Source organism: Lupinus angustifolius, chromosome LG18 (genome assembly GCF_001865875.1).
Source record: "Lupinus angustifolius cultivar Tanjil chromosome LG18, LupAngTanjil_v1.0, whole genome shotgun sequence".
NCBI lineage: Eukaryota > Viridiplantae > Streptophyta > Magnoliopsida > Fabales > Fabaceae > Lupinus > Lupinus angustifolius.
Genome location: NC_032026.1, coordinates 13,705,448 through 13,733,405, shown reverse-complemented (window position 1 = coordinate 13,733,405; position 27,958 = coordinate 13,705,448). Strand labels below are relative to the sequence as shown.

The 27,958-nt window shown below is 32.0% G+C and overlaps 3 protein-coding genes and 1 long non-coding RNA gene across 6 annotated transcripts; 3 read left to right on the top strand and 1 right to left on the bottom strand.

Annotated features, from left to right (window-relative positions):
* LOC109332925 (rop guanine nucleotide exchange factor 14-like) lies at window positions 4,430-11,519 on the top strand. 2 transcript variants are annotated; one of them, XM_019568089.1, is made up of 8 exons: window positions 4,430-4,543; window positions 6,037-6,143; window positions 8,825-9,214; window positions 9,494-9,648; window positions 9,733-9,807; window positions 9,906-10,175; window positions 10,432-10,779; window positions 11,000-11,519. In XM_019568089.1, exons 2-8 carry the CDS (start codon window positions 6,068-6,070, stop codon window positions 11,375-11,377), a joined length of 1,692 nt encoding a protein of 563 aa, XP_019423634.1. In that variant the 5' UTR covers window positions 4,430-4,543; window positions 6,037-6,067; the 3' UTR covers window positions 11,378-11,519. The 2 variants fall into 2 exon arrangements, with proteins under 2 accessions (XP_019423634.1, XP_019423633.1); XM_019568088.1 differs by having other exon boundaries at window positions 5,970-6,143.
* Window positions 12,689-19,796, top strand: LOC109332927. The gene is made up of 3 exons (XR_002105955.1): window positions 12,689-12,799; window positions 16,985-16,991; window positions 19,787-19,796. It is a non-coding gene; the product is annotated as an uncharacterized LOC109332927 (long non-coding RNA).
* LOC109332924 lies at window positions 12,821-17,750 on the bottom strand. The gene is made up of 7 exons (XM_019568087.1): window positions 17,170-17,750; window positions 15,141-16,154; window positions 14,655-14,855; window positions 14,419-14,570; window positions 13,664-13,774; window positions 13,113-13,169; window positions 12,821-13,082 (listed from the first exon to the last, which is right to left on the bottom strand). Exons 1-7 carry the CDS (start codon window positions 17,317-17,319, stop codon window positions 13,016-13,018), a joined length of 1,752 nt encoding a protein of 583 aa, XP_019423632.1. The 5' UTR covers window positions 17,320-17,750; the 3' UTR covers window positions 12,821-13,015.
* Window positions 20,627-24,623, top strand: LOC109332926 (carbon catabolite repressor protein 4 homolog 4). 2 transcript variants are annotated; one of them, XM_019568092.1, is made up of 9 exons: window positions 20,627-20,895; window positions 20,974-21,014; window positions 21,169-21,218; window positions 21,317-21,386; window positions 21,494-21,618; window positions 22,152-22,294; window positions 22,664-22,790; window positions 22,943-23,090; window positions 23,883-24,623. In XM_019568092.1, exons 1-9 carry the CDS (start codon window positions 20,709-20,711, stop codon window positions 24,189-24,191), a joined length of 1,200 nt encoding a protein of 399 aa, XP_019423637.1. In that variant the 5' UTR covers window positions 20,627-20,708; the 3' UTR covers window positions 24,192-24,623. The 2 variants fall into 2 exon arrangements, with proteins under 2 accessions (XP_019423637.1, XP_019423636.1); XM_019568091.1 differs by having other exon boundaries at window positions 20,628-20,895; window positions 22,646-22,790.

Genomic DNA, 27,958 nt, shown 5'->3' with positions numbered 1-27,958 from the left:
TTTGTTTCTCATTTTTTTCTTAATTATGGGAGGTAGACAAAAATTAAGCAACAATATATTAGTTAAGATGTCCAAATTATATATCATTTAATAATATCTGAGAAGAGAGAAGTTTCTCTGTAATTAAAGATCAAGACAAATCATGGTTAATTACTCACAGATCTACTTATTATTGTTGAAGTTTGAAAATCCAGAAGCACACCTTGCCTCTGGTTCTTATTGCAGAAAACAGAAAAAGAAAATATATGAGGAATAGAGATAGAATCGTGTATGGAGAAGAGAAGGATATGAGTTTGTGATGAAGAATTATTGAAAGAATGAGTTAGAATTGAGAGAGAGTAAATCTTGGAATGATTGAATGATCAAAACTGAATCATTCTATTTTTAGAAATGCATTAACTACCTTTTGAAATACAACCTTCTATTTATAGAAGGATTACAACTAACTTCTAATTAGCAATGAATTACAATTTAACAATTATAAGACAAAATTTTGAAGATTTTTATGTTAATTTTAAAAGACGCTTTACATTTTATATATGCATTTATTAGTTTTTTTCTTATTTTCTTATTCAAATATTTATCTCTATTTTTTTGTTCTTAATAACACTATTGGTTAAAGAATATCATTAAATGAGGTTAAGATTGTAATATAAACCAACTTATTTATTGATATATACACTAAGAAATATAATAAAAGTTTACCACGAGCTTAGAGCTTATCTATTAAAATCTGAGGATTTGAACTCAAATTATGTCTATTGTGCTCAATAACATATTGAATAGGTGAAAGACAAACCAATGAACCATAAAGTGATGTTCCACCTTTCCATCATTCCCTTGCATTGAAACATCAAAAACCAAGAAGTGGCACTACAATCCCCATGTTCTTCTATCAATGTTATCCCCAACAAAACAATAGTATAACCAAAATGGGGACAAAATGTAGTGGTAGCTTGGCCCTTGTAGGTGGGTCTGTCAATAATATATATGTTAAGTGTAACTTCTTAATTAAACTTTTTGTTACTTAGTAGATTGTGATAGTGAAGTGTGTGATGATAGGAATATTGGAGCGGCAAAGAAAAGCTACTTTGGTGTGAGTTTCAAAAGGAGACAAATTAGACAAAGCTGCTTCAACATTCCATCCAAACATTCCTAACAGCTGCATGCAATAGAATGAGTGATTGGCTTTTTCTTGGTTTCTAGTGTGAGACCCTCTTATTGATAAATGCTACATTTTTTATAGGTAGAAAAATTATCTCACTACAAGTTTTTATTTTTATTGATGTAGTTTATAAATCTTGAATTGATAATATAAAGTAGAGAAACTACAAAGGTTGACATAGTGGTGGACAAACATGTGATGTTTGAGTAATGGTATGTTTGGATGGATGAGTTGGAGGAAGGGGAAGGAATATTGGAACAAGAATAATTAAAATGGAGTTTTATTCTTTGTTATTTCATTTCATTATTAATGAGATGGAATGAATTTTTTTTGTTTCTAATCTCTCAAAACTTAATTTCCCTCTGATCTAGGGTATAGTAAGTGAAATCAAATGGTGGAATGAGAAACATTTCATTCCATCTAACATGTACTAACTAAGTGTGTGTGTGTGAGTAAGGATCCTAGGGCAGTGTTATATATTTTTATTTAGAATGAGCTAAGACTTTCTCTAGAGTCATAGCCACCTACTCTAATTTCTTGGGATTAGGATGTAAAGAATATCACTCACAAAAAAAGAGTAAAAGAAATCCTTAAGAATAAAAAAATAATGTTTTGTTCTACCAAGATGTGCAGCATGTGCTCAACCTTTATCACTATCATGGAGAAGAAAAATCTGCACAATACAATTAAGGGAAAATTGAATGTAATAATTCGAAAAACACTGAACTTGGTTTTTCAATATACAATTACTGTAGTTAAAAAATAATAAAGTAATAAATAAAACACGATAGAATAATTATATACCCAAACCACTTATATTTATGTGGACATAATATTGTAAATACAGAAGAGAGAAATTGAGAGACAAGAGACCCTCAGCAAGGGCACATTTCTTGGTCCTTAAAAGAGGGAATTAAGCACATCCCTCCCTTCAGCTCATGGCATATAGATTTTGACAAATTATCTTTGCAACCATGTCTTAAGTTTGAATTCTGAATTCTTCTTACTGTATAGATTCCTTGTGAGTGTTTTTTATACGCTAACTATTGGTAATAATTGTATTATATTTCATAAGGTATATAGATCTATTTCTTACAACATGTGATTCTAGTTTGTTTATTTAATTATTGAACTTATTTTAAGTTAATTACTTCTACGGTAACACTAGTCTATCACGTTTCTTATTAATTAACTATAGTTATATTATTATTTTATAAAATTATCATTGACTAATCTTTAGCATGTGCAATGAACGAGTTGTTAAAATTTTATTTTATTTATAAAATACTAGAGTAATAGTAATAGTTTATACGTTTCTTATTAATTAAATAAATTTATAATATTATTTTAGAAAAGTATCGATGACTAACTTTTAGGCAGTGTTGTTAATTTTTTATTTATTTATAAAATATTAAGGTAAAAATAATAATAATCTCGTGATTATGAATTTGAAAATATATAGGCAAAAGAAGATTTAGAATAACCATAAAAACAGGTGGAAAATGTTAATTTGAATTTTAACAAATCAAAGACGAAATAGATATAAAATGAGTGTTTTGAACTTGTGCCTGAAATTACTTTCATAGAGATTACAGAGTTCTCATTTAGCATCATCCTCATTATCTCCTTGCATAGATGTGTTATTTCCCCCCAGCATTTATAATATTGATGAGTTTTAGGACCAAATAAATTTTGAAATATACCTTATATATTCAGATGATAGTCTAAAGATTCATTTTCAAACTATCTTCCATAGTCACTTTCTAATAGTATAAATGTTTCAACTTTTTCATGGAATACAAAGAAGACCTTAATAAACTCGTTCTTAAGGGTTAGGAACAATACCCATGTAACAATCATATTTCTCATCCTACAGAGTGAAGCTTCTTTATAGTACATATATAGAGACCAAAAAAAGAACAATATGTAATATTTCCAATACTTTAGAAGAGGATACAACATCTTTTACATTGAAACTTATTTTAGTTTTATTCTCCACCAACTTATGTACAACCATAACTACTAAAGACTTTAAATAATATCAATTGTCATGCATTGACCTCTTTAACACCAATATTGTTCGATCAAACATTGCTTTTGCGGTTTTGGTTCATGGACTTTGTCTATATGGTGTTACAACCCAAACTATGTTTGATAGAGAGAAAACATGAGTGTAATTGTAATGGGCACTATGAATCTGAGTGATGAAGATAACTATATATATTGGAGTTGCATAAATAAGTCTAATATCTCATGTCTCGTTATATGGGATATGGCTTAAATATTATTGAGATGATGATTTGTCTCCCTCTTATGATGAGGATTTAGTGAGGTGGGATAACACAAGCTGCAATAGAGTTCCAAAACCACATTTTCTCATATAAAATGTGTATCATTTCGTATATTAAATTGGCTAAAATAATTATAATTAATTTAAAATTTTAATAATTAAATATATTTTTAATAAATTATATGATATATAAATGAAGTAAAAAGTTAAGACTTTAGCCTTCATTTAGTAGAGAGGAAATGGAGGAGAAAGAGAATAAAAGAAGAGAAATTGGAGAGAAAGGTTTTCTTTTTCTCATTTGGCTTGGGAGATAGTTTGAGAAGAGAGAATAAAAATTAGGCGGAGCCCACCAAATTTTCTTCTTCTCACATGTGAAGAGAAAATGGGAGAGGAAGAGTGGAAGAGGTTGAACAAAGATCACCTTTTTCAAAATATTTTTGTCTATATATTCTAAGCTAATCAAATTCCATCAAATAATATAAAAAATATATTTTCTTTTTTTATGATTTTTCTTTTGACTTAGGTGTCACTTTTTAATTAGATTGATATATAAATTAGATACCAAAAGTGGGACAAGTGGTCTCCATTCTGGAAGTTTAATCACTTCTTTATCTTTTTTTTCTATATAACCAAACAACACCAAATTTTACTCTATTTCTCACATCTTTCACTTATTTTTCTTTCTTTTTACTTTCTTTCTTATATATTTCTCTCTTCTTATTTTCTTCCATCAAACAAATGGAGCTTTAGTGTTTTTGAAAGTGATTTTGAACTTCAGAGTTAAGACAGAGAGCTACCCATGGCCCCCACTTTCCCCATATTTGCTCAGAACTGATCCCTGACACAATCTCAACCGTTGAAATTGAAACAGGACCCACTCAATTCAACAGCCCAGATTGAGTTACTACGTAGGAGCCTTCTTGCATCTCTCACTCTTTCAACATCTATTCTATTTTCTCTTTCACTCTCTCTTCTTCTCCTATTAAATCTACAACACACACCATTACCATTATTCTACTTCTCCTTCTTCCACAGTTAAGCTTTCATTTCACCAAACAACAATGTTTTTTCAGCTTCCCTTGACCAAGGTATGTTTCTCTTTTTCTACTCTCTACCTTGTTTCTTCATCAATTCCCATTTTCAATTATCACCTTTATAATTATTCACTCATCAAATCAAATACCCATCTATAGAAAGGAACTGATTTTGTTATTTGTATCAGCTGCAAAAGAAGAAAAAATGTTACTTTTTTTGTTGGGTACTTTGGGCATATCGAAACTTTGGTTAGATTGGATCTTCCTTATACCCATTTAAATCATAACAAAAACAAACAAAAAAACTAGTCTTTATGCAACATAAGGGGCACAAAAAGGGTGGAATAATCTGTGTGACCTATGCCTTAGAACTCTTCAAAAAGTTACCATGAATAACACCTTTTTGGTCCCTTTTCTATATGATTATTTAATACTTAATTACTACTTTTCTGATTTTTATTTTTTGATTATAATACTTTTCTGATTATGTTATATAACGTATATTATAAGTTATAATCTTGATACGTATACGGGTATTATTATACGGTTTATTTTTTTTTATGAATTTAATTGTATGCATTCTCATCCTAAGTTTTTTCAATGTTATTTAGCCATGCACTGTCTATTAGAAAATTTTAACTATCTCACTTGTCATCACATGTATTGTGATTTTTTTGGGGATGGATGTGAAAAAATTTACTATACATAATGATGAGTTTTTGGTGTTAATGAATATGGAATGATTTTAAGTAGTTTATTATATTATAATATTGTTGATTTATGATATTTTTCAGAATGGATTTATGATATGTTGAAACTATGAATAATATTGGGTCTTAATGTCTTATTATTTAAATTTTAAAATGCTAGAAATTGATAGAATTTTAGGAACGGAATAATTCAATATCAGAAAATTTAATGTTAATTATAATTTTTTAAAAGTTTACGACTGAAAAACAAATCTAATTCACATGTAAGTGAACAATCAACTAGTTTGCAGTTTGTATACGTTTCTAATTTAAAATAAATAATTCAATCGATGGAGTTAGAGCATATAATCCGAAGGATCGTAGGAACAAAATATTAGTCTAGTAGTATAAGACATTGCTGAATCATTAAAAGATAAGAGTTCAAATCTTGAGAAAGATAGTCACATATCCCGAAAAGTGATTATTTCCTTACCCATAAGTATATATACCAAAAAAAAAGAACATATGCTCCGTACTATTATTTATATCATCAGAGATTTTGAACTCTGGATTTAATGGAAATTACTTCATGCGTGACTTGTGTGGTATCTTAAATTTAATGCTGGAGAGTGCAGTGACACGGGGTCCATTCTGTCATTCCTCAATATTCATTAATCTAAAACTTTATGAAGTGTGGACAACTTGTATTATGTTATTATTATTAATGTTTTATTTGAAATGTGGGTTTGAAAATGGTTTTGAATAATAATTTTGGGACATTGTTGATGAAGGTCTGAGAGTTAGAGTTATTGAAGACAGAATGAGTCAGTGACCTTTGCTTTTATTTGAAACAAACAGAACAGTGGCTGAGGAAGAAAGACAAAAAAGGATGTTGAGAATGAGGAAAAAATTGGCTTGCTGTTACAAGGAACGGAAAATTAGCATCGATCTTGATCAGCAAGAGAGTAAGCATACTTTATTAAACACTTAAATTGTGTTTGTGTGCTAAAATTTTCTGATTTTTAATCATTAATTCATCATTGTTCAAAAAATCACTTGTTATGATTATACTAACAATTTCATACTCCTATTTATTATTCATAATAGACATTTATGCCCTTAATTTAAACTTTCCAATTGCCCTTATACATCATATCCTAATCACATGGGCATCATTTCACTATGAATTTATAATCTGTCCTATTAATAACCACCTATCATTGTGTAATTTGTGTTTTCCTATTTTGTCCCCAATATCTTTTTATTTCTACCAAAAAAACCATATAATATTATTTTCTTATTTTATCCTTTTATCTTCTTATTTTAAAAGTGTATTTAAAAAATTGAATACTAGACCAATTGAATAAATTCAACCGTAAATTTAGCGCAAAAAATTATATTTGAATTTATAAAATACAAATTATAAATCACAAACGATAGGAAAGCAGGTTAACAAGCACGACAGTGGAGATAAAATAAATTTTGTAATTATATATTATTATTTCCTACTTATTTCAACCATCAACATAAATACTTCCACAGTTTCAGAGTAGGTAACTTATTGTTTGGTTGTCGTGGACCATCAAAAAAGTACTTCCACATTTTCAATATTTTTTTAACAATTATTACCGTGTACTTCCATAGTTTTATATTATTATTATTATTATTATATTATTATTATTATTATTATTACAGTTTGCTGTAACCATGTCCTGGATTAATTTCGTAAGAGGATATCTTTGTTTAATACAACTGTAGATGATAAAATGTGATTTTTATTTTGCCCCATTAAGTTTTTTGGGATATTATTTAATTATTCTTTATCCTAAGATCTCCGTCAAGCATAGCATCTCGATGCTTTATCCTAGGAGCAATTATAGTAGTGGAACATTGAAACCAGTAATGGTACTAGTGTGAGTTTTGAAGGATTGATTTAATAAATCAGTAACATTGACAACTCTAGTGTCTCAATCTGAAATCTTCTAATAGACATGTTAGTGGGCCCTGGGAAAGTGTTATTAGTCGTAACTACCACCTTTGCTACTCCTGTTTAGACACTGACAAATTAAAGTAAAGTAACGGGTCTGCATCATGCACCTCAAATATACAATAGTATAACTTTATTAACAAATAAAGTCTGTCAGAAAAAAATATTTGTGAATGATTGTCCTTTTCAATTTTGTATGATAGGTAATTATAATGCTTTTCCATATACTGGATGAATGCTTAGATTGTTGTTGAATTTTTAGTGTTTTTAAAAATATATGTTTATAGAAAATGACAAAAAGTAAGTGATTTATGATTTTCAACACTTATGTTTAAGTAATAAAAAGCCATCTATCATACCCTTATTTTGGTCTTCCAAAATATTTTAATATTTTCATCCACTATTTTGTATGGGAACCTTTTGTGTTATTAATTAATCAAATTTTACAAAATAATATTAAAATATTAATTTACTTTTTTTTATAATTGAATGAATTTTTCTAATTAGTTTGAAACACAAAGTGAGACATGTGATCCACATCTACAAAACGGTAAGACCTTTTGTCCTTAGATCTTGTTGAGTGATGACACTTGCATTGCATGTGACTACGTGTTGTGTGGTTTTTTATCTGTCGTGGACATATTTGTCATTTAGCCCAATCTCAGGTGTCAATGCCAGTTGCCTTATTAGTGCCATGCTAAATCTGCCATGACTTTTTGGACATTTTTCTGAATAGACAACAACACAATAGGTTCTTTCTCTAAAATAATCAACATTAGTTTTTCAAAATATTAAATTTACTTTGATTTGAATCAGGACATAAACAAATACTATATGTTGTAGTAAATTTTGCAATAGGTGCCATTAATTTATATCTAGATATGCAGCTGCAAGATGCTTTACTTTATAGTAGCTAGTAGCTACCCATATTAAATTTATATCAACTAGGAAGTTAACAATATCAGTGACAGAGAAATGATGGAATCTCAATTATTCATTCTTCATGACTGAATTAACACTACTCAATTGCCAAACCCTTTTGAATTCTTTATTTGGAGATCTTGAGTATTTATAAATTAAAACATTTTTAGATGTATGGAGCTACATGTGAATGGACAAGAATCTGTTGTCCCAAACCATATCCCAAGTCAATAACAATGAAGGAAAAACAGAAAAAATAATGAATATTTAATTTTTTAACTAACATAACATGTTTTCATTGGTTTGAGACACACTTTGGGATAACAGATCATTATCCCGTGTCAATAATATGCAAATAATTTAGATATCCATCTCTAATGTAGCTTGTATATGTATTTGTAGTTTTGTACATAGGAGAAAACCTCTGTGTTCTTACTTGAACACTATCAACTAATGTAATAATGTAGAGAAGTTACTTTATTAGAGTTTTATTTGTGAATATGATGTTGATTCATACTTTTGGCTATAATCTACATTATTGCATTTCATGACATTGACAGCTAAGCTTCATTTTGTTATAGATTATTTGGTTATATATTAGTACATAAACTGTTAAAATTAAGTATATAACATTCCTTTATCGGCAAATGTTAGTGTGTTAGTATTTTTGTTGTGGGTAAGACTCGACAGCCACTGGAAACCATAATTTTCTTATGAACTTATGATGGAATATTTCAGGGATTATGACATATAATGGCCTTGAGAGTATCATCCTAAATAATCAGTCTTATGAAGATGAAAGCAGAACTAGCAGAGGAGATGGATGTATAACTGATTCATTTGATGATGATGATTCCACTTGTTCCTCCAGCAAAGATGCTTTAGGATCATTCTCTTCAAAATGTTTGACAACGAAAAGGGATGAACAAGGATTGGAAGAATGGGAACTCTCAGAAAGTCCTCAACACTTTTATGCCAAAGAGAAGCCTTCTTATGCTACCCAACATTCAGATGTGGAAGCCATGAAGGAAAAATTTGCAAAGCTAATGCTAGGTGAAGATGTTACAGGAGGAACTAAGGGTCTCAGTACGGCTTTCGCGCTATCTAATGCCATCACAAGCCTAGCAGGTTGGTTCCTTTAGAGTTAGTTTGGGAGTTGGATTTTGGAGGGGAAGGAAGGGAAATAGAAGGCTTGAGAGCCATCTTTTGTCGAAGCTTATCACAAAAGAAGTTGGCTGGTTTTTCAATTTTTGTGTGCTCAAAATGCTTAATATACAAAATCTTTTAAAGCATATATGCAATCATAGCATTTCACTTATGTTAGCCTTTGTTCATTCATTATTAGTTTGTTACTCTTCTTCTAGTTTTATTTTTAAGCCATTCCAAGTGCTTAATGAACATGTGCAGTAACTGTTTTCGGCGAGCTGTGGAAATTGGAACCCCTATCCGAAGAAAGGAAGAGCAAATGGCGAAGAGAAATGGACTGGTTGTTGTCTCCTACCAACTATATGGTTGAGCTTGTCCCCACTAAGCAGAGCGGCGCCAATGGTGGAATGTTTGAGGTATATTTTGTTTTAGCTTGACGAAAGGATGGAATATTTTATATATCACATTGCAGTAAAATAAGAGATGTATTATTTGAACAGATAATGACCCCGAAAGCTCGTGCAGACATCCACATAAATCTTCCAGCACTGCAGAAGTTGGACTCTATGCTTATTGTAGGCCATCTTTTTATTCTCATCAAAGATATTTGACTTTCTGTCAATAACTTACTAGTCAAGTAACTATTTCATATCTTTGGTGTATTAATTCACAGGAGGCGCTAGATTCAATGGTGAATACCGAGTTTTGGTATGCAGAGGGAGGAAGCCGAGCAGAAAGGAGGGACACAAGTGGACGACAGAGTAAAAGATGGTGGCTTCCATCACCACAAGTACCGAGAAACGGGCTTTCTGACACTGAAAGAAAGAGGTTGCTTTATCATAGAAGGGTGGTATGTCAAGTATTCAAGGCTGCCAAATCTATCAATGAAAATGTGTTGCTTGAAATGCCTGTGCCAGAAAATATCAAGGATGCACTTGCAAAGGTGATGCTCTTGTAAGGTTGAATGAAACTGAAATTATATACAATTCTGTTGTAGTTAAAGCATTTAATTCTTGACACTTACTATGAGCTTAGTTACAACAACAAAATAACATCTTTTATAACTTACCATGATGAACGTTTAATTCTTCGGAAAATGAAACTTATGGCAATCATAATCCTCTACACTTTTTATGTCTTATATTGTGTTTATATTGTGTTTTCATTACATCATTACTAAATCTGTTTCTTTATTGCAGTCTGGAAAGGAAAATCTTGGAGAGGAACTGCACAAGGTTTTGACTGCTGAATCAATCTGTGGAGAAGGTATGCTTAAATCTCTCAATTTGACATCTGAACACAGTGCCCTTGAGACAGTTAATAGATTGGAAGCTGCTATACTCTCATGGAAAGAGAGAATTGCAGAACATGTTAGTGTCAAATACTCAGTTCGAGCATCATGGTCATTTGTAAAGGACACTATATCCGAAGTCGACAAAATGGAATCACTATTGGATCATGCTGAAACACTTTTACAGCTGCTTAAAACCAGATACCCTAACCTTCCTCAGACATTTCTTGATGCCACTAAAGTTCAATATGGCAAGGTGAGTGTTATACTAATGCTCTTCAGAAATTTCAAATTATTCTGAGTAGAGCAAACATGCTACCAAATTTTGTTCTTGGTTTTATCTTCTTCGTTTAAATTCCATCCTATGTTTTTTATGTTTTATCTTCTTCGTAAGTAGAGATTAAATGTAACCAATTTGTTGAGGACTATAAGGTTATCCTTATTCAAGGTGTTGATTTCTGAGTATTTTTGTGTAGGATATTGGGCACTCTATCTTGGAAGCTTATTCCAGAGTCCTTGGAAATTTAGCATTCAGCATTCTATCTAGGATAGGAGATATAATGCAGGAGGATTCAATAAGCAATCCTAATTCACCATTGGTGACAAGTTGCTCTCCTGGGATAAATCTGTGTGAAACTTGGGTGATTGGTTCACATATCAAACACTCTTTACTTGCGAAGATGAACATGACCGACCGAAAGTATTGTGATTCTAGTTCTGCTAGTAATTCTGATATAGAACTCTCATCTATTGAGGCCAAAACTAGCTCTGTAATAGCTACACCAAGCCGAAGTCGAGTGTGGTGCATTGGTAGAGAGGCTTGTACAAGTGTGTCTCCTCGAAGTTCCCCATAGTAGTGGCATTTGTAGCTGCTTATGTAAATTTTAATAGGCTTAAGTATAGTAAATGTTACTGTTAATGAGCTTAAGTATGTTATTGTTAAGAGGATGACTATTGATGGTGTCATCCTCCTTGAATGCAAAAGGTTGTGCAATATTTATAGTAAATATGTTACTCTCATTTATCTTGCATGTTAGTTCATGGTGGTTCATATGCATGTCTTTTTATCTTGATATCTTGCATATTAGTCATGTTTGAAGCAAAATTTTAAATCAATGCATGGTTAGTGTTGGAAGTAAAAGAAGTCTAATTAGTGGATGGACATAGAAGGTCTGAATTACCTAGAAAAAAACATGTCTAAAGAGAGAATGTAACAACTTTTGTGCATGCATTCGATTTAGGGCTTGTTTGGTTGTCAAGATAGGATAAGGATAGAATATGATAGGGTAAGAGGTACGATAAGTTTTTATCTTGTCCAATATTTAATGCGCACAAGATAATGATAGCAAATTAGTTATCTTGTCCAATATTTGATGCGAATAAGATAATGGTTATTTTGCAATGCAAAAAGAGTTAAGTTAACTAGATCTGCTAATTCTGTAGGAAGTTTTCCTGATATTTTTTGTTATCATGACTTAGTTTGGTGGAAAATTTTCCCATGAAATTAGATAAACAACCATCAAAGTTATTGGAAGATATAGAGAGCACACACAACATACTGCAATTTTGTGAAAAATGATTTTAAAATTTCCAAGTCCTTGGTTGAATTGTCACCTAGATAGTTGAAACTGGCAACAGTGATGGAGTGAAACCATAGTAAGTTTAAAGTGAAGAGAAGAAACATGTGAAGGTATATAGACCAAAATGCAGATAATAATGAGAATTAATCAAAGAATTGGGTAGAAGAATTTAAAATTATATTTGGCAGGGTGGCTGTTATGAACTTATGATTGAAGAACAGGAACCAGACAATAAAAAGAACACATGGAAAACAGACCAGTTATACAAAAGATTGTTGTAGTTAGATTAGTTCTTTCAGATGAGGTAGGAGTCAATCAGAAATTACTACTAATTTCATTTTTTTTCTCCATAAAAAAAGTTAGCTTTTTAATTTAGGAAAATGTTAACAAGTATCCTAAGGTAATAATAGAGATAACTTCATATTTAAAATGAGAATTTAATACTTTGAGAATTAGTGGTCTTAGTTTTATAATATTATTTTACCCTTTAATCTATTCCCACACTTCTATATGTTTCTTCCCCCTTTCCCCTTTTTCTCTGAAAAGTGAAAAGGAAATCACACGCATGCACAAATGTTTATTGTTTTCATGCACTTGCTTGACTGGTCTAAAGACAAAGAGAATGCTATGTTGCTTCAGTCAAAGATGCTGCAATATCACCAAAGATGAAAAAACACATATTTAACTGATACTTTTGTGTTAGCATAACAACAAAAATGTGGCAAAAGAAAAAGAATGTTGGATACACCACTAGCACCTTTTACAATAGCCCCTCTCTTTCACTTGGTGATGCAGGCAGAGGGAGCTACTAGTTCAGTCTATTTCTACAATGGTTTGATGTTTATTCAGAAATTGGAGTAAATGATCATTGACAACAATGATGAATGCTAGCAGAAAATGACTGAACTTCTTCTAGTAGTCACACATCACTACATGTGAAAATACTTCACTATTCCAAAGAGCTCTGGGTGTTTTAGAGAAGATGCTGATCAACAAATTGTCACTTTAGTTCTCCATTGACATTAAATCAGATACACAGATGTCGCCGCGACATAGTGGGCATACCCTGTGTATAATAATATGAAGAAGAAGTTAGATATATATTTCAAAACATCATTATCACTAGTACAAGTGGAGTTCCATCTAAACATGCAACATCATGGCATATATAGCTCAGTATAAAGATGAAAAAGAATTTTCATAAACTATTACAGCGGGGATCTCCGAAAGTTGTTCAAAGGAAAAGATTTAGATCCATGACACCATGTTTGCATGAAGGGCATTCAAATCTTTCATATCTATTCGCAAATATCTTACGAGGTTTTAACCACAGGTTGATAATCTCCAAAACTAAGGTAGATGGCCATATAAGATGGCACATCATTTAGTCAGTTTTGCTAATATTCAACCCTTACCTTACAAACATATAGTTTTAATATCTAGTTTTTGCTAACACTACATTTACTATTAGAGTGCCTATAATACATAAAGCACAAAATTAATCATTTATGTTCTGTATTCTATCCACCTACTAGAAAGGTTTCAAAGCTTGAGATATACCTGTGAACCTCTGTCAGCCACTTGTCTATACATGTTCTGTGAAATTCGTGGCGGCAAGGCAGTATCCTCATGCTGTCTCCATCCTCATACTCCACAAGGCATATATAACATCTGTCAAATTAAGAGATTAACATAGGTGAAGAAAAGGCATTAGTATGATCCATAACTAATGAAATGCAGACATTAGTTTAAGTTTAACAATACTATTTTTTTTCTTTAAGAAAAGGCAAAACACACATGCACACTAACTACTAAATGAAACAGACAGTATAGACGGACGGAGGTAAAAGGCCCTACTCCATGTTAAAAGCAAATGAGGCAAAGTTGGAGGTAAATATGCTACAAGTGCAACAGCAACAACTGGGTATGGAAGTGGTAGGTAAAATTTCACGGTAGCATTTCTTGTCATCTTCTTAAACATTTTTTTATAAATGAAGGATCTATATATTTAAAGAGAGAGAAAAGTTGTATAATCTCTTCTAAAACATTACAGCACACAAAAATGCATATTAAGATCAAAGCCAGTGGCCTCCTGAGACATGAATAAATATTATCGTTTGCATTCTCCTTTTTGAGATTTTCGTTTGGGAAAAGTTGCACACAGTTTAAATTAATCTCATGATATGCAAAATAGAATAAAGAGACAGGGATTCATATTAACAAAAGGAAATGCAAGCAAGGGAAAAGAAAAGGAAAAACCCTATGAACACATTTGATAAGTGAACACCAAGTGGTGGGTAAACCTGAATACTTACTGTGCATCATCTTCTTGATGTTTGTTCAACTTTGTGTATAATTTAACAGGCAGGGATTCCACAGCTTCATTGGGTGCTGGAACAGATCCAATAGAAGACACGGACGGACGGGAAGATAAAACCACAGATTGCTGGTGAATTTCATCCAGAACCTAATTAAAATATGTACAAATATTCAACTTGTATAAATATATAATGAAAGGCAAACATTATAGTTAGCAGCACATTAAACTTACCTCAAATAAGGCTTCAGCTAACATAACAATTCTTGAAATACTAGCACTAGCATTAGTATCATCATTCGAATTGGTACTTCGTTCATGACTGCTGATTCGGCATGTACAATGACCATTTCTATGTTGATTGGACAAGATACATGATCTTTCATGTCCAGAAAGATTTTCAAACCGGCCACCCAACCTCTGAAGAGCACGAACCTAAACCAATTGAAATGTTGACCATTAACTTTGGGGGGCATGATAAAAGAACTCATGCACAGATGCTAACCCCAAGTCTTAGCATATTTTTTGTTTGAACACTTATAGTTTACTTATTTATGCCAATATCAGACTCATTACTTTGCTACATGTAGGTGTGCCACATTTATTTGATTACATGCATAACATCTTGGCTGTGTTTTCTTCCCTATTGACCATGCTTTTTGTATGGTAATATATTATCAAATCATCAGTTATCACTCAATATATAGAAAGTTCACTAACCTGGGACCGTATTCTTCTTCGCCGTTCAAGGAAATTGGACCTATGTTCCAGTAGATCCTGATACCTAGTTCCTCTTGAGTGTGAAGTCTCAACCTCATAGTCTTGGAAGGTAAACAACGAGCTAGACATAGTGGATGGGAGATCTCCAGATGGTGAAACTCTTGTATCTCTCTCCCCCGCTTGTCTTCCATTATCCTGACGAGCATCTCTCGCTTCTCTCTCTTGTTGCAAAGGGCAAAAGGTGAAATCAGATAAAGTTGATCGGCGGAGAACTCTGTCACGAAGCCTTCCAACACTTAAAGTTCGGCTGAAACTAACATTACGTTCAACATGTTCTCGAACTCCATTTCGTCTATTACTATGTCTGGTCTCAACATTTTCAGACTCATTATGAATTCTTGGAGCAAACAAGTCCAAGTCCAGCACTTCTCTTGTACCATCTCCATCTGTAACCACATCCTGAATAGGATAAATTGCCGGACTTCTCTGTAAGTTGTGAGGCGAACCCACTGTTGAGGCGATAGATCTTAAATTATTAGAAGCATCTTCATGACACTGTATAGGATCTTGATTAACAAATGATGCATTAAGTGGATCACTACCTTGTTGAGGTTCATTTCTATTAATCAAGCTAGCTGGATGCCGTGGATGCAGATTATGCTCACCTTCATTATTAAATATTGAGGGGCTTGCAGAAGAAACAGGACAAGGCCTCGATGACCCCAAACTGGTAGTTCTGCTAAGTCTGAAGCTTATATTACCAGGAATGAGGCTAAAGCGAGAAAAGAATCGACTTGAAGGGTTCAGGGACTGAGTTGAAGAAGCATGGGCAGAGCTGCTGCCGGTTCTGGATGCAGTGTCATCCCACTCATCAAGGTCGAGGTTAGGAGGAATGCAAGACATTTCATCAGATTTAACCTTTCTAAAAGAATCTATTTTCACTACATCTGAGTCTATTTCGTTGCCTCTGGTGTATGTAACATCACTTCCATTTACTTTATTCTGCTCACAAACCTAAAGCATGAGTTACAAACGACAGTTAATGCCACGAAACTTAGACCAATAAACTAAAAGTGTCATTAGTACAAGATGATTATACCAGAAACTAATATCCAAGAAAAAATTGGAGAGAGAAACTATTCCAGTATATTAGTATATTCCAATAACATATAAAAAGGGCAATAGGATAATGAGGCTAACAGTAGGTTAGATGCATAGTGCAAAAAGTTCTGATACATCTGAATTTCTAAAACTTGTAAGTTGTAAAGGAAATTAATGCAATAATCGTTGCCTTAGTGTATAAAATAGCATTGCTTCTTTCTACAAGTTTATTAAATTAGTCACTTTTCCTCTATTAAGAATCCATTTCTTACAAGTCTTTCTGAGGTGAGTTACAAGGAACTACAAGGCAATAAATAATGCCAAAAGATGAAATCAAACAACACCACTAACTTTGGATTTATGCATAATGGATTTTATTATAAAGTATAATCACCAAGCAGTTGTACAATAAACTCATAGCATGCGCCATTATAGGAGTAGTGAAATTGAAAATTTTCTTTTGAAGTCAAATATATTTAAGAGTAACAAGAAATGCATCCATATATTGTAGGGAAAACTACCTCATGCATAACATATAATAGAAAAAGTTCTTACAAAAACTGCATGAAAATCTTGAAAAATGAATATCTTTAAAATGACATTTATCTAACAGTGAACAGTGCAAAAAAGCAAGGAACTTCTGATTCCTAAACAATGTGATCCTTGTAGCAACCTCCATTTTACAATCCAAGTCACACCAAAATATATCGTAGTTCAAAAGAATGATCTAAAAAAAGTAAGAGAAAAAATGTATGCACAAACCGTGTAAGAATATGTTACATTGTCACTACATCGTTACCATTCATTTTCAATCATTATTGACTTTTTAAAAATAGTAATTCAAATGCACTGAAGTAAATGGGCTGATAAATAAGTTCAAGCCAGAAAAAAGTGACATTGCAAAAAATACTGAATAACAGTGAGTTACCTCGTCATTATCACTATCATGAGATCCAGATGTTGTTCCTAGACAATAAGATTGAAACCCTCTATACCTTTTAGATCGACCCTTCTGAAAACTTCCAGAACACGACGATGAACTACAAGATGAAGTGGCTTTGCTGCCACTAGACCCCATTTTTTAGCCAAACAATGCCTCCAAAATTTTCAGGAAAAAAACGCTTTTTCGAATACCCAATACAGCAAAGAATAAAACCCAGAACTAAAAATCTGTTCTTTTTGAGATCCCAGGTGTTTCAGATCTACAAAGATGACAAACTAAAGTTGCATTTTTTGAATGGTGTTATGTTACATTGTTGAATATAGAAAGGGTTGAATTCAAATAAGAAGAGTTGAGTGTGTGAGGTTAAATGAGAAGGATAAGGGGTTGGATTTAGGTGGGTGAGTAGTTGCTGAGTTTGAATGAGACAAAGCAACTTCACAGGGAAACGAGATAGTAAGCTTTTTCTGTAAGAAAAGTGTGTGAGAGAAATTGTGAGAACATTAAAAAAGAGAAAGAAAAAAAGTGGCATTGTTATGTGCCATAATTTGGGGGATTTGAAATTTAGTTTTTTGGTGGTACGCTCTGTGGGGTGTCTTAACATAGAATCACATTCAATTTGTCATAGCCACATGCATGGCTCAGGGAATCAGATGGAGCTGCCTCAACTAAGCTTCTCTTACCTTTATTTGAATCATTATCATTGAATCTCTAACTAGTTCAGACTTTGAATTGTTAATTTAGATTTTCTACTTATTGATCATAGTTTGTGTTTGTTTGAGAAAAAGTAAACTTGTGGGGTATTGTTTGTTCTATCAAATGCACTCAACCTTAATTTTAGAGAGAAACAATCTATGTATTGATTGTGTGAAGTTTTTTATAATGTCACCCAAATATTTACATTTAATTCATTAGTTCCGTTTAAATATAGGTAATATAAATAAATGATGGACTGTGTAGTTACCTTTTACATAATTGTTAAATTGGAATGAGTTAGGTTAAAGAGATTGTGTGATTTGCACGTCTTCTTGATAGTTGCCAAGCTCAAACATCACCCTTTGCCATGAGATTGTTGTTCTCATGGTGGTTGAGATTGGTGTCAGCTTCAACTTCCAATTTCAGCACAATGACCAAGAGGAGCACAATTTTTCTTTTGGCTTCCAGAATATCCATGTAGTGAATACCACAAATATGATTTTTTTTGTTTACAGATGGAAAATTAATGTTTTTTTACAATTTAACATTTTTTATTTATGTGAAAAGAATCCCATCTAAAGATACATGGTTAATTTGTAATTTATTATTTATGATTTTTTATATTCTTAAGCAATGAAAAATCATATGGCATAGTAGTCAATTAGGTAGAGGGTGTAAAAGAGAAATGAAAAAACAATAGAAAAGATACCTACCTATGGCAAGACTATATTACTTATAAAGGAGTCAATTTAATTTGCTTAAACTCAAAACTTTATATGTTTTTATATATAAGACTGTAACTTTGTTGTCACCTAATATGTTAGGCCCCAAATAATCTCCTAAAGTTCATTCTCACACACACACATATATATATATATATGTGAAGATTACCAGCTCTCTAGATATATGGCAACTTTTAAGGGTTGGTTTAGAGTTAGTATTGAAAATTTCTATCAATTATATTGAGTCTGGTTATTTATGAAGCTTTAAAGTTGTTAAGAAAGAGATATCATTTTTTTATGTAGTGTTGAGTGCCTTTTTTCCTACTAGCTATCAATTCCTCAATTTCTCATGAAATATCAACTCATATCTTTGGATGCCTTTTCTGGCATTGCATCAAATTCAATGGTGAATCCATATGAATTTTGCTTTATTGAGTACTACAAAACATTGATTCTATATGAATTAAAGATCTTTTGACTTCTTTTGTGGGGATGAGAGCAGAAAATAGACATAAGTTTAATATAGTATTACATAAAATATGGATAGTGGATCTTGATATTGATGTTAATTGGTAAGTGGACCTCTCAATTTGAAGTCAGATGATCCCCTTAAGCAAGCCCAAAGAAGCAAATTGTTTAAAGAAAACTAAAAATAGTAAAATCTTCAAAACAAATATAGGAAAAAACCTAAAAACCCAAATTGTTTACAGCCTCACCCCTCAATTGGTTAGTAAACTTACCGCACTAATTGATATTGGTTGGGAAATTAACTATCCACTTTGACCGAAAATTTACGGTTTTAGTGCACTTTTTTAAAAAATTATAATATTAGTGTAGTTTTTCTGAAATCGGCAATGGTATTACCGATTTCTATAAAAAAAATTCTCTCACTCTCGCCAAAATCGGCACTAGGGGGAGTTTTATTAAAAAAAAAAAATTACATTCTCCAGCTAAAACGTCAATGGGGAGATTTATATAATATTTTTTTTGCTCCTCCCCTAAATCGTCAATGGGGGAGGAGTTTTTGTTTTTGTTTTTTTTTTCTCCTATCCCCTAAATTAGCAATGAGGGAGTTTTTTATTTTTTTTTAATTTGTGGGAGTTGTATTATTAGTTTTAGGATTTATTTTTTCAAACACTAACCCTAACAACACACAATATAGTAATTTTTTTAATTGACAATATTAGTGTTGCAAAAATATTTCATTATTGTGTTCTGTTGTTAGGGTTAGGGTTGATAAAAATTACTATATTGTGTGTTGTTAGGGTTAGTGTTTGAAAAAATAAATCCTAAAACTAATAATACAACTTCCACAAATTAAAAAAAAATCAAAAACTCCTCCATTGCCAATTTAGGGGATAGGAGGAAAAAAATAAAAAAAACAAGAAAAAAAACAAAAACTCCTCCCCCATTGCCGATTTAGGGGGAGGAGCAAAAAAATATATTATATAAATCTCCCCGACGAGGAGAATGTAAAAAGAAAAAAATATTTTAATAAAACTCCCCCTTAGTGCCGATTTTGGGGGCAGTGAGAGAAAAAAATTATAGAATCGGCAATACCATTGTCGATTTCAGAAAAATTACACAAGTAATGTAATTTTTCAAAAAGGTGCACTAAAACCCTAAATTTTCGGTCAAATTGCACCATATGAGTGAATTTTCCGATATTGGTTTATGACGGCACCCTAGAAAATGAAAGTATGAAGGAAAGTATGTTGGAGTGAACCCGGTTCTAAACGAAAAAGATTTGTTGTGTGTCCAAATTTATCTCGAACTAATCAAAATATGTCATGTTAACAAAAAATTAATATTTATAACTTTTTCTATTTTTACTTTATTTTGATTGATTTAGGATATACTTTGACTCTTAGATATATGTCCGACAACAATAGATCATTGTCCTGTTTTAAATGAGTATTGTTTAAGGGTTGGGCCAATGGTTTGAACACATGGCCCAGTAAGATCTAGTATTCATTTTTGTATGTGGTTCAACTCTCAGCAAAGGAAACTAACTGGGGATGGTGCAACTGCTAATGTAATAGATACATACTATCGCGCCCTGATTTTCGGTTGAAGATCGAGTTCCAAGTGTTGAAGTATAGGTAAGGTATGCTACAAGCAGTTAGTGCCTTTCCCCGTCTCCCATCTCTCACTTTCACCAAATATATGCTATCCAAACCCATCCAATTCAACAGCATGACCTTTTCTTCTTCTTCTTCTTCAGTGCCATCGCTCACATATCCAAAATTCGTTTCCGTAGAAGGCGCCGATATACACTCCAGAACTAAACCAGATGGTAACTACACTAACCTAACCTAACATTACTTCATTTGAATTTTATTAAAATGCTACATCAAATCACATTATTTCACAGGTTTCAGATTCACTCTCGTCTCTTATAACATTTTGGCTCAGGTATTTATATCCTATCTACTCATTCCCTCACCGTTTTTGTTACCACTTTTTATTTATAAATTCGAGAAAAAAAATGTATGCTCTAACATTTTATGAGTTTTATACACTATCACTATATCAATTAATGTTAATTTTAGTTTCCTTTGTAATGTAGGCTTATGTGAAGAGCTGTTTCTTCCCGCACTCTCCTTCACCGTCTCTTAAGTAAACTTTTTTGCATCTCATTTTTCAAATTAATTAATCATTACCAAAAGTATGCATCATTAACTTCATTTTAACATCACTTGTTTTATTCACTGAAGGTGGAAATTTCGTTCAAATGCTGTTTTACAAGTTCTCAGCAACTTGGCAGCTGATTTTTTCTGCCTACAGGTTTGGTTTTAGTTAATTCCATAATTCACTTATTTTAAATGTTTGTTTTGCATTTTAAATTTTGTGATTATTTCTTAGTAATGGGCTAATGGTGTAAATCATTTCAGGAAGTGGATGAGTTTGATAGCTTTTACAAAGGAAAAATGCAGGAGCTAGGATATTCTTCTATTTATATGAAGAGAAGTGGACAGAGAAAACGTGATGGTTGTGGTTTATTTTACAAGCATGACCGGTATGTTGAACTTCTGTGCAAAAATAAAGCAACTTTCGGTTTTGTGGTATCATTTTGTAATGTTAATTTGCTTGGAGTTACAGGACCAATATAATTAGTCACTGGCTAGGGATTTGAATTTGGACCTAGATATAAGATTTCTATCGGAGCAAGAGAAAACTAGGATTTTAACTTAAGACTTGCAGTCCAATGGTTTCTTATTTAATATTGTTCTGATGTAAATGTTGGTTAATAAACATAAGGATACATTAAAAAATCCCAATGTAATTATGTGGGAATTGAAACCAGCAATGATGGCACTTTTGCTTGTTATTGGTCAATTAGTATTCAAACCAACTATGATTCTCTAGTTCTCTTTATATTTCTTTGCTCTTGCCTTTCCCATCGCATATTGGGATTATTTCTTGTTATGTTTTTACATTTCCTCGAAACTATGGAATGGATGTGGTTAAAACTTCATGGATGATCTTTTGGTCTATAATAATGTCAATGCTCAATAATCTTAATTTACATTTATACTGTGTGCTATTTAGTGCTGAGTTGGTCTTAGAGGATAAAATTGAATACAATGATCTTGTAAAGTCAATTCAAGATGAGAACTCTCCAAATGATGATGGAAGCAGCAATATCCAGACAGTCCAGCCAGATAAACAAAAGGATGTTGCATCCAAAAATGGTAAGTGCAAATTAAAAACAAACAATTCCTTTTGATTTGCCCACATCTTGAACATGATAATACTTTGATATTGTTACAGACTTGCAAATAAACTGGTGGAACCAAAACTTTCTTTCTGCTACTTCATTTCTATTGCTGCTGTTCTCCCCTGCTTTCCTTCACACACACACAAATATATATATATATATATATATATATATATATATATCGTGATGATTTTTGGATTTTGGAAGTTTATCAATTGTCTATATTGGTTGCTTCAGTGTAGAAAGTTAGAAATTGCAGTTACATGCTTTATGACTGTACAGACTTCAGTGTGCCCTTTCTTCATTAATTGATTTTCTGATCCAGGACCTAAATCGAATACAGAAGACCGTGGAGATCCCAATGATCCTCGTGTAAGACTAAAGCGTGACTGTGTTGGACTTTTGGCTGCATTCAAACTCAAAGATCCCTCTCGTCATGTTGTTATTGTGGCCAACACACATCTTTATTGGTATAGAAGTAGCTATATATGTTGCTTTATTTCTTTTTTCATGTGTTAATTTTTTGATGAAAAGTTGACTTAATGTCGATGACTTCTGTGGACTTGATTTTGCTTAACTTTAGTGTTTGATTTTATAAATGACTCTTAACTTTCTGCCCAAGGGATCCTGAGCTTGCTGATGTCAAGCTTGCACAAGCGGAATATCTTCTATCTCGCTTGGCACAATTTAGAACACTGGTATCAGATAGATATGAATGCATACCTGAAGTCATTGTAGCTGGTGACTTCAATTCTCAGCCAGGAGATATGGTACCTAAGCACTTCTAAAACCTTAATTCACATATTTCTTACCTTTGTCTATACTCTATTACCACTATGCATTGCATGTTCACATCTTTCCTGACTCTGGTCTTAGTTCTTCAAGTTATGTGTTAGTCAAGGTTATTTATATAGAAGTTAGTTTTATTGCACCGATGTCCTGCATGTGCATTCATGCATAAGTTAATTCTCAATCTCCAAAGAAAAAGGGAAGAGTGACATGAAGATAGTTGCTAGGAAAGGGAAATCACAAAAATGTGGCTGTTGATCTCAAAGTTGAATGCTACCAACTCCACTCCCTTTCTCGGGAAGAATGGTCTAGAGCCTTTTTCTAAATGCATATAATATTAAAATAACAATCAAGCCTTAATCTCACTATATTAACCAAACTGAGCTAATAATCTTGAAGTTCAAATTCTATGAATTTGACCAAAGATCTTGTACACAATTGAGTGTTGATCAGAATTAATAGAAAACTTATTTTCCCAAGGAGAAAATATAGAATCTGTATTTATAATTATCCAAACCAGTTTAACACATCAAAAGATATTTGTAGAATGTAAACAATAGAAGTTTTGGGATCTTAGAGTCTGAACAAAGAATAAACAGTGCAATACCATGACAAATTTGTATTATTGTTTCTCTTTTGCTGTGTCCATTTGTTCATCCATATTGGTTTTAGTCATGCTTGAGCACTTATTCATTGCTTTGGATGTGGTTCAAGAATATGAGCTATTTCCTGCAATATTTTCCTAATCTATTTAATCTCCCATTTTTTCACAGGTTTATCAGTATCTAACATCAGGCGATCCTTCATCAAAGCGGGTGAGTGAATCTTTAGAGGAGCCTCCTGTTCCCTTATGTAGTGTCTATGCTTCTACGAGAGGAGAGCCGCCATTTACAAACTATACACCCGGCTTCACTGGAACACTCGATTATGTATTATTTCGCCCTTCTAACCACATTAAACCAATTAGTTTTCTCGAGCTTCCAGACTCTAATGATGCTAATATTGCTGGTGGACTACCAAACTACAGTCATCCAAGTGATCATCTTCCTATTGGCGCAGAATTTGAGATCATCAAGGAATAAATATTCTTGATTGCCAAGTTGTATTTGAGTTCTCAAGTGTTGATGTTCCATCTCTTTTTAGCTTCTGTAAAATGAGAGCAAGCTACCATGACTTATGTCATCAAATCAACACAGGACATGGCAAAAAAGCAGACACTTATCAAGTAGATTTTGTTTTATGACGAAAAGTTCATACGTTTGACTTCTTGCCCCCTTGAAAAGTTGCAGCTGGATCTTTCAGAAGAACATGATTATATTCTCAGTTTTTACAGCTTCAAGAATTTTGTCATTCTATACCATTCCATACAATGTACTCTGTTATGCATTATTTTTAGAGCAAGTAGATGTTTATTTATTTCAAAGGAAAATCGGGGGAAAAATCTATGCCAAATTTGTGAAGTTGTCAATTTTACTTGTCAGAAAAAATCTGCTTTTCTTGGCCATTATCATTCACTGGCTCCTTCTGTACTATCACCATAATCTTTCTTTCTTTTTTGATGTTATTATTAGGGGTCTTATTTTATGCTAGTGGATTCGTCACAAGTTCTAAAGCCGTTTAGGTGGACCAGAGATTTGATGATAATCATAACAGTGGTTAATAACCAATTAATTCAAGGAGCCAATGTTCATTGCTAGTACATTTTGTCATAGTATGTAAAAAGATGATGCACTAGATGATGGGTGATTATGAAGTATATAAAAAGGGTATGGAAAAAGTGATGTGGGAATATCATTGCTCATTTTCCTACAACAAATTCCAAGTAGTACTCTATCATATATTGGGTTGCTAAATTCCATAGCTAGTCTTTTTTAGTGTTGGTGGTGCAACCACGAAATCAGTATATTGCTAGTCTTGGGAATCTTGTATTGCTTGTTGTTTCTTAGCTTTTTTTGCTCTGCTTTATCTATCTGTTGGAAGGCTCTAATCTGCCTATTCAAGTGATTCCCATACCAACAATGTTGGTTTAGTGGCGTAAGGTTCCACTAGATCCTCACGTATAATACTAAGTTAAAGGTTTGATTCCTGAAAGTGACATTTGTTGAGAGAGATAATTACATATTCCGAAAAAGATTAGTTCTTTACCTATGAGATGAGAATAACGTTGGTTATACCGAAAAATAGTGATCCCCATGCCTTGCCCTTCATGAACTGACTCACAGTTATGATGGGAACGTTTCCTTGTGGGGGACCAGGAATACAAGTTGCAAAACAGAAGTTGATGTTTGGAGGTTTAGGTTCATGGCCGTAGGACTTTCCACCTTTCCATGGTTTGTTTAGTTTACCACAGTTGATTTATACTATGTGTCATGTTAAGCTTCCGTACGCATCAACATGTGCTTCATTCTTGAAGAGTTCAAGAACAAAACTTTCGCGGTTTATAATTCTATAAAAAAAACTGATTTCATATCAAAGATGAAACCATTTTTGAAAAATAAGCTCAGATTGAGGTCGATAACTAGTTATCCAATAGAAATGTCTAACACTCCAGGATCACATGTATTTGAACAATATTTGGAGCACATCATCACCTAACACTGAAGTGGAGTGGCAAAATGAGAGTGCATGTGTGAAAATTAAAATAAGATCGTTTATAATTGGATGATAAAAACATTACAAACATAAGATACCATGTATAAAATTAATTTGTGTACATCTTTATTAGCCTTTAGAAAAAAAAAATCTATTGTCTTAAATTATGTCGCAAATCATATCATGTACCAATAAAAATATAAAAATATAGATATGAGATATAAGTTTGTTGCCTCCTAAATTTGAACCATGCCAAAGGGTAATACTGTGGGGCTGATAGCTTTTTAAGACCCTTTTGCATATTCTTCTATGGGTGGAAGTTAAGTATCATTTTCCCCATCAAATATATGATTGTTCAACTAATTTTTTTCTTGATGAAGTAGAAGGAAATAAATTCATCATGGCTCCTCTGATCCCAATATGGGGACTTTGGCACATTTGTTGTTTTGAGTTTTGAACTTTTTGTTTTTCACTTCACCCTATCTACCTATGGAGGAGCTTCCTTATAAGACCTCTACATGATCTCCTAATAATGGAAAGGGAAATTGGGACAAAGAATATTGTTGAAAATAGTAACTCCACTACTCCTTCTACATTCCCCTGAATTTTACCAAGTTATGAACACTAGATAGTTTTGAACTTCTATTACATCAAAGCATTTTGATAAATAAATGGATGAATAAGTAGGCTGCAATCTCACATTCAATATTAATGTCATTAATTTTGATTGGAACATTTGCCAATTTTGTGTTGACTATGGAATATGTCATGTCTAAATATTGTTTAGGAAAACGTATCCTAGTCGAATATCGGATAAATCTGTTAACACATGCAACAAAAAATGAATTCAATATTTAGATTTTTAATGATTTTTAAATTAAATAATATAAAAATTTAAAAACACATTTTTCCTCCATACAGTTCAGGGAGATGAGCCCAATACATTCATATAGCAATTTTGGTTTGATATGTCTATTGATATGACTTATAAACCAGGTTTTCGTAAGTTCTTTTACATCATTTTACATTTATCAGCCAATTAATCAACTAATTTTTTCAAACACTTAAAAGTCAATTAACTAGTTTATCAATTATAAGTTTCTAGCCTTAATTTTCATTTTGATGTTGTTTTCAAACCTTTAGTTAATTTTTTCTTTCAAATGATATTTTTAATCAGTTTTGCCAAATATATTAATGGTGTTTTGACATTTGGAAATTTTAAAAGTGAGGTTTATTTATGAAAAAATGATACTCCTACCAGTATAGGGAGGAGAGATATAGGAACATACTGGTATGATTTGAAAGAAAGAAAAAATAATTGAACGAATGATAATAACGATATAATATGTTAAATCTTTTTAATAAGTTATTACATGGTAATGAAAATAAATCAAAAACATTAATAATAATAAAAATTTTAATTTTAATTGAAACTTATTTTTAATAGTGTGATATATCTGACCTGTATTTACGTTAGGAGTTGGAGTAATGGAGAAGAGGTTGAGATATCCTTTTCCAATTAATGTAGGAGTAGTACATACATTTGGTAAGGGATTGCATGTTTTTCAATGTTATCATATTTTCTGTCATAAATCAAACATATATTAATATATTTATAAAATAAAAAAATAAAAAACAAAAGGTAATAAAATGAAACATTTTGATTGTCTTAAAACATAAAGTAAGATATCATTTAGAACATGTGATCTACCTTTGATAAATCACAGCTCTTTGCCTCTTTCATATGTTGCCTTACATCTCAGGCATTACAGTCACCTTTTCATCCATCTTCTCATTCTGCCTAACTTGTCCTTTGTAGTGTGCAGTTGAAGTGCCACATATATAAAACATTCATCCCTTTTAAATAAATTAATATGATTTAGGAATTTTTTAATCTGAAGTTTACATATCAATAAATAAATAAATAAGGACATATTCATCCTTATTTATGTGATGTAAAGTATATCATAATCTTGAGCTACAAATTTCTATAAGGTGAATACGTACGTTATTTACAAATGGTTATATAATTATATTCACTATATTTTGGCAAAACCAAAAGTCACTAAATGTATAACAAAATATTTATATATTATATATTTACTTTGTATATTGTGAACCAGTACCAACAGCAGAGAACTTTTTAGCAAAGTTCAACTCAAATATAACTAATATAAATAAAGAAGCACATTTTTTGCTTATATACTCCAATATACTTAGAAGTACTTAACATCAAAAGATATTATTGCAACTAGAA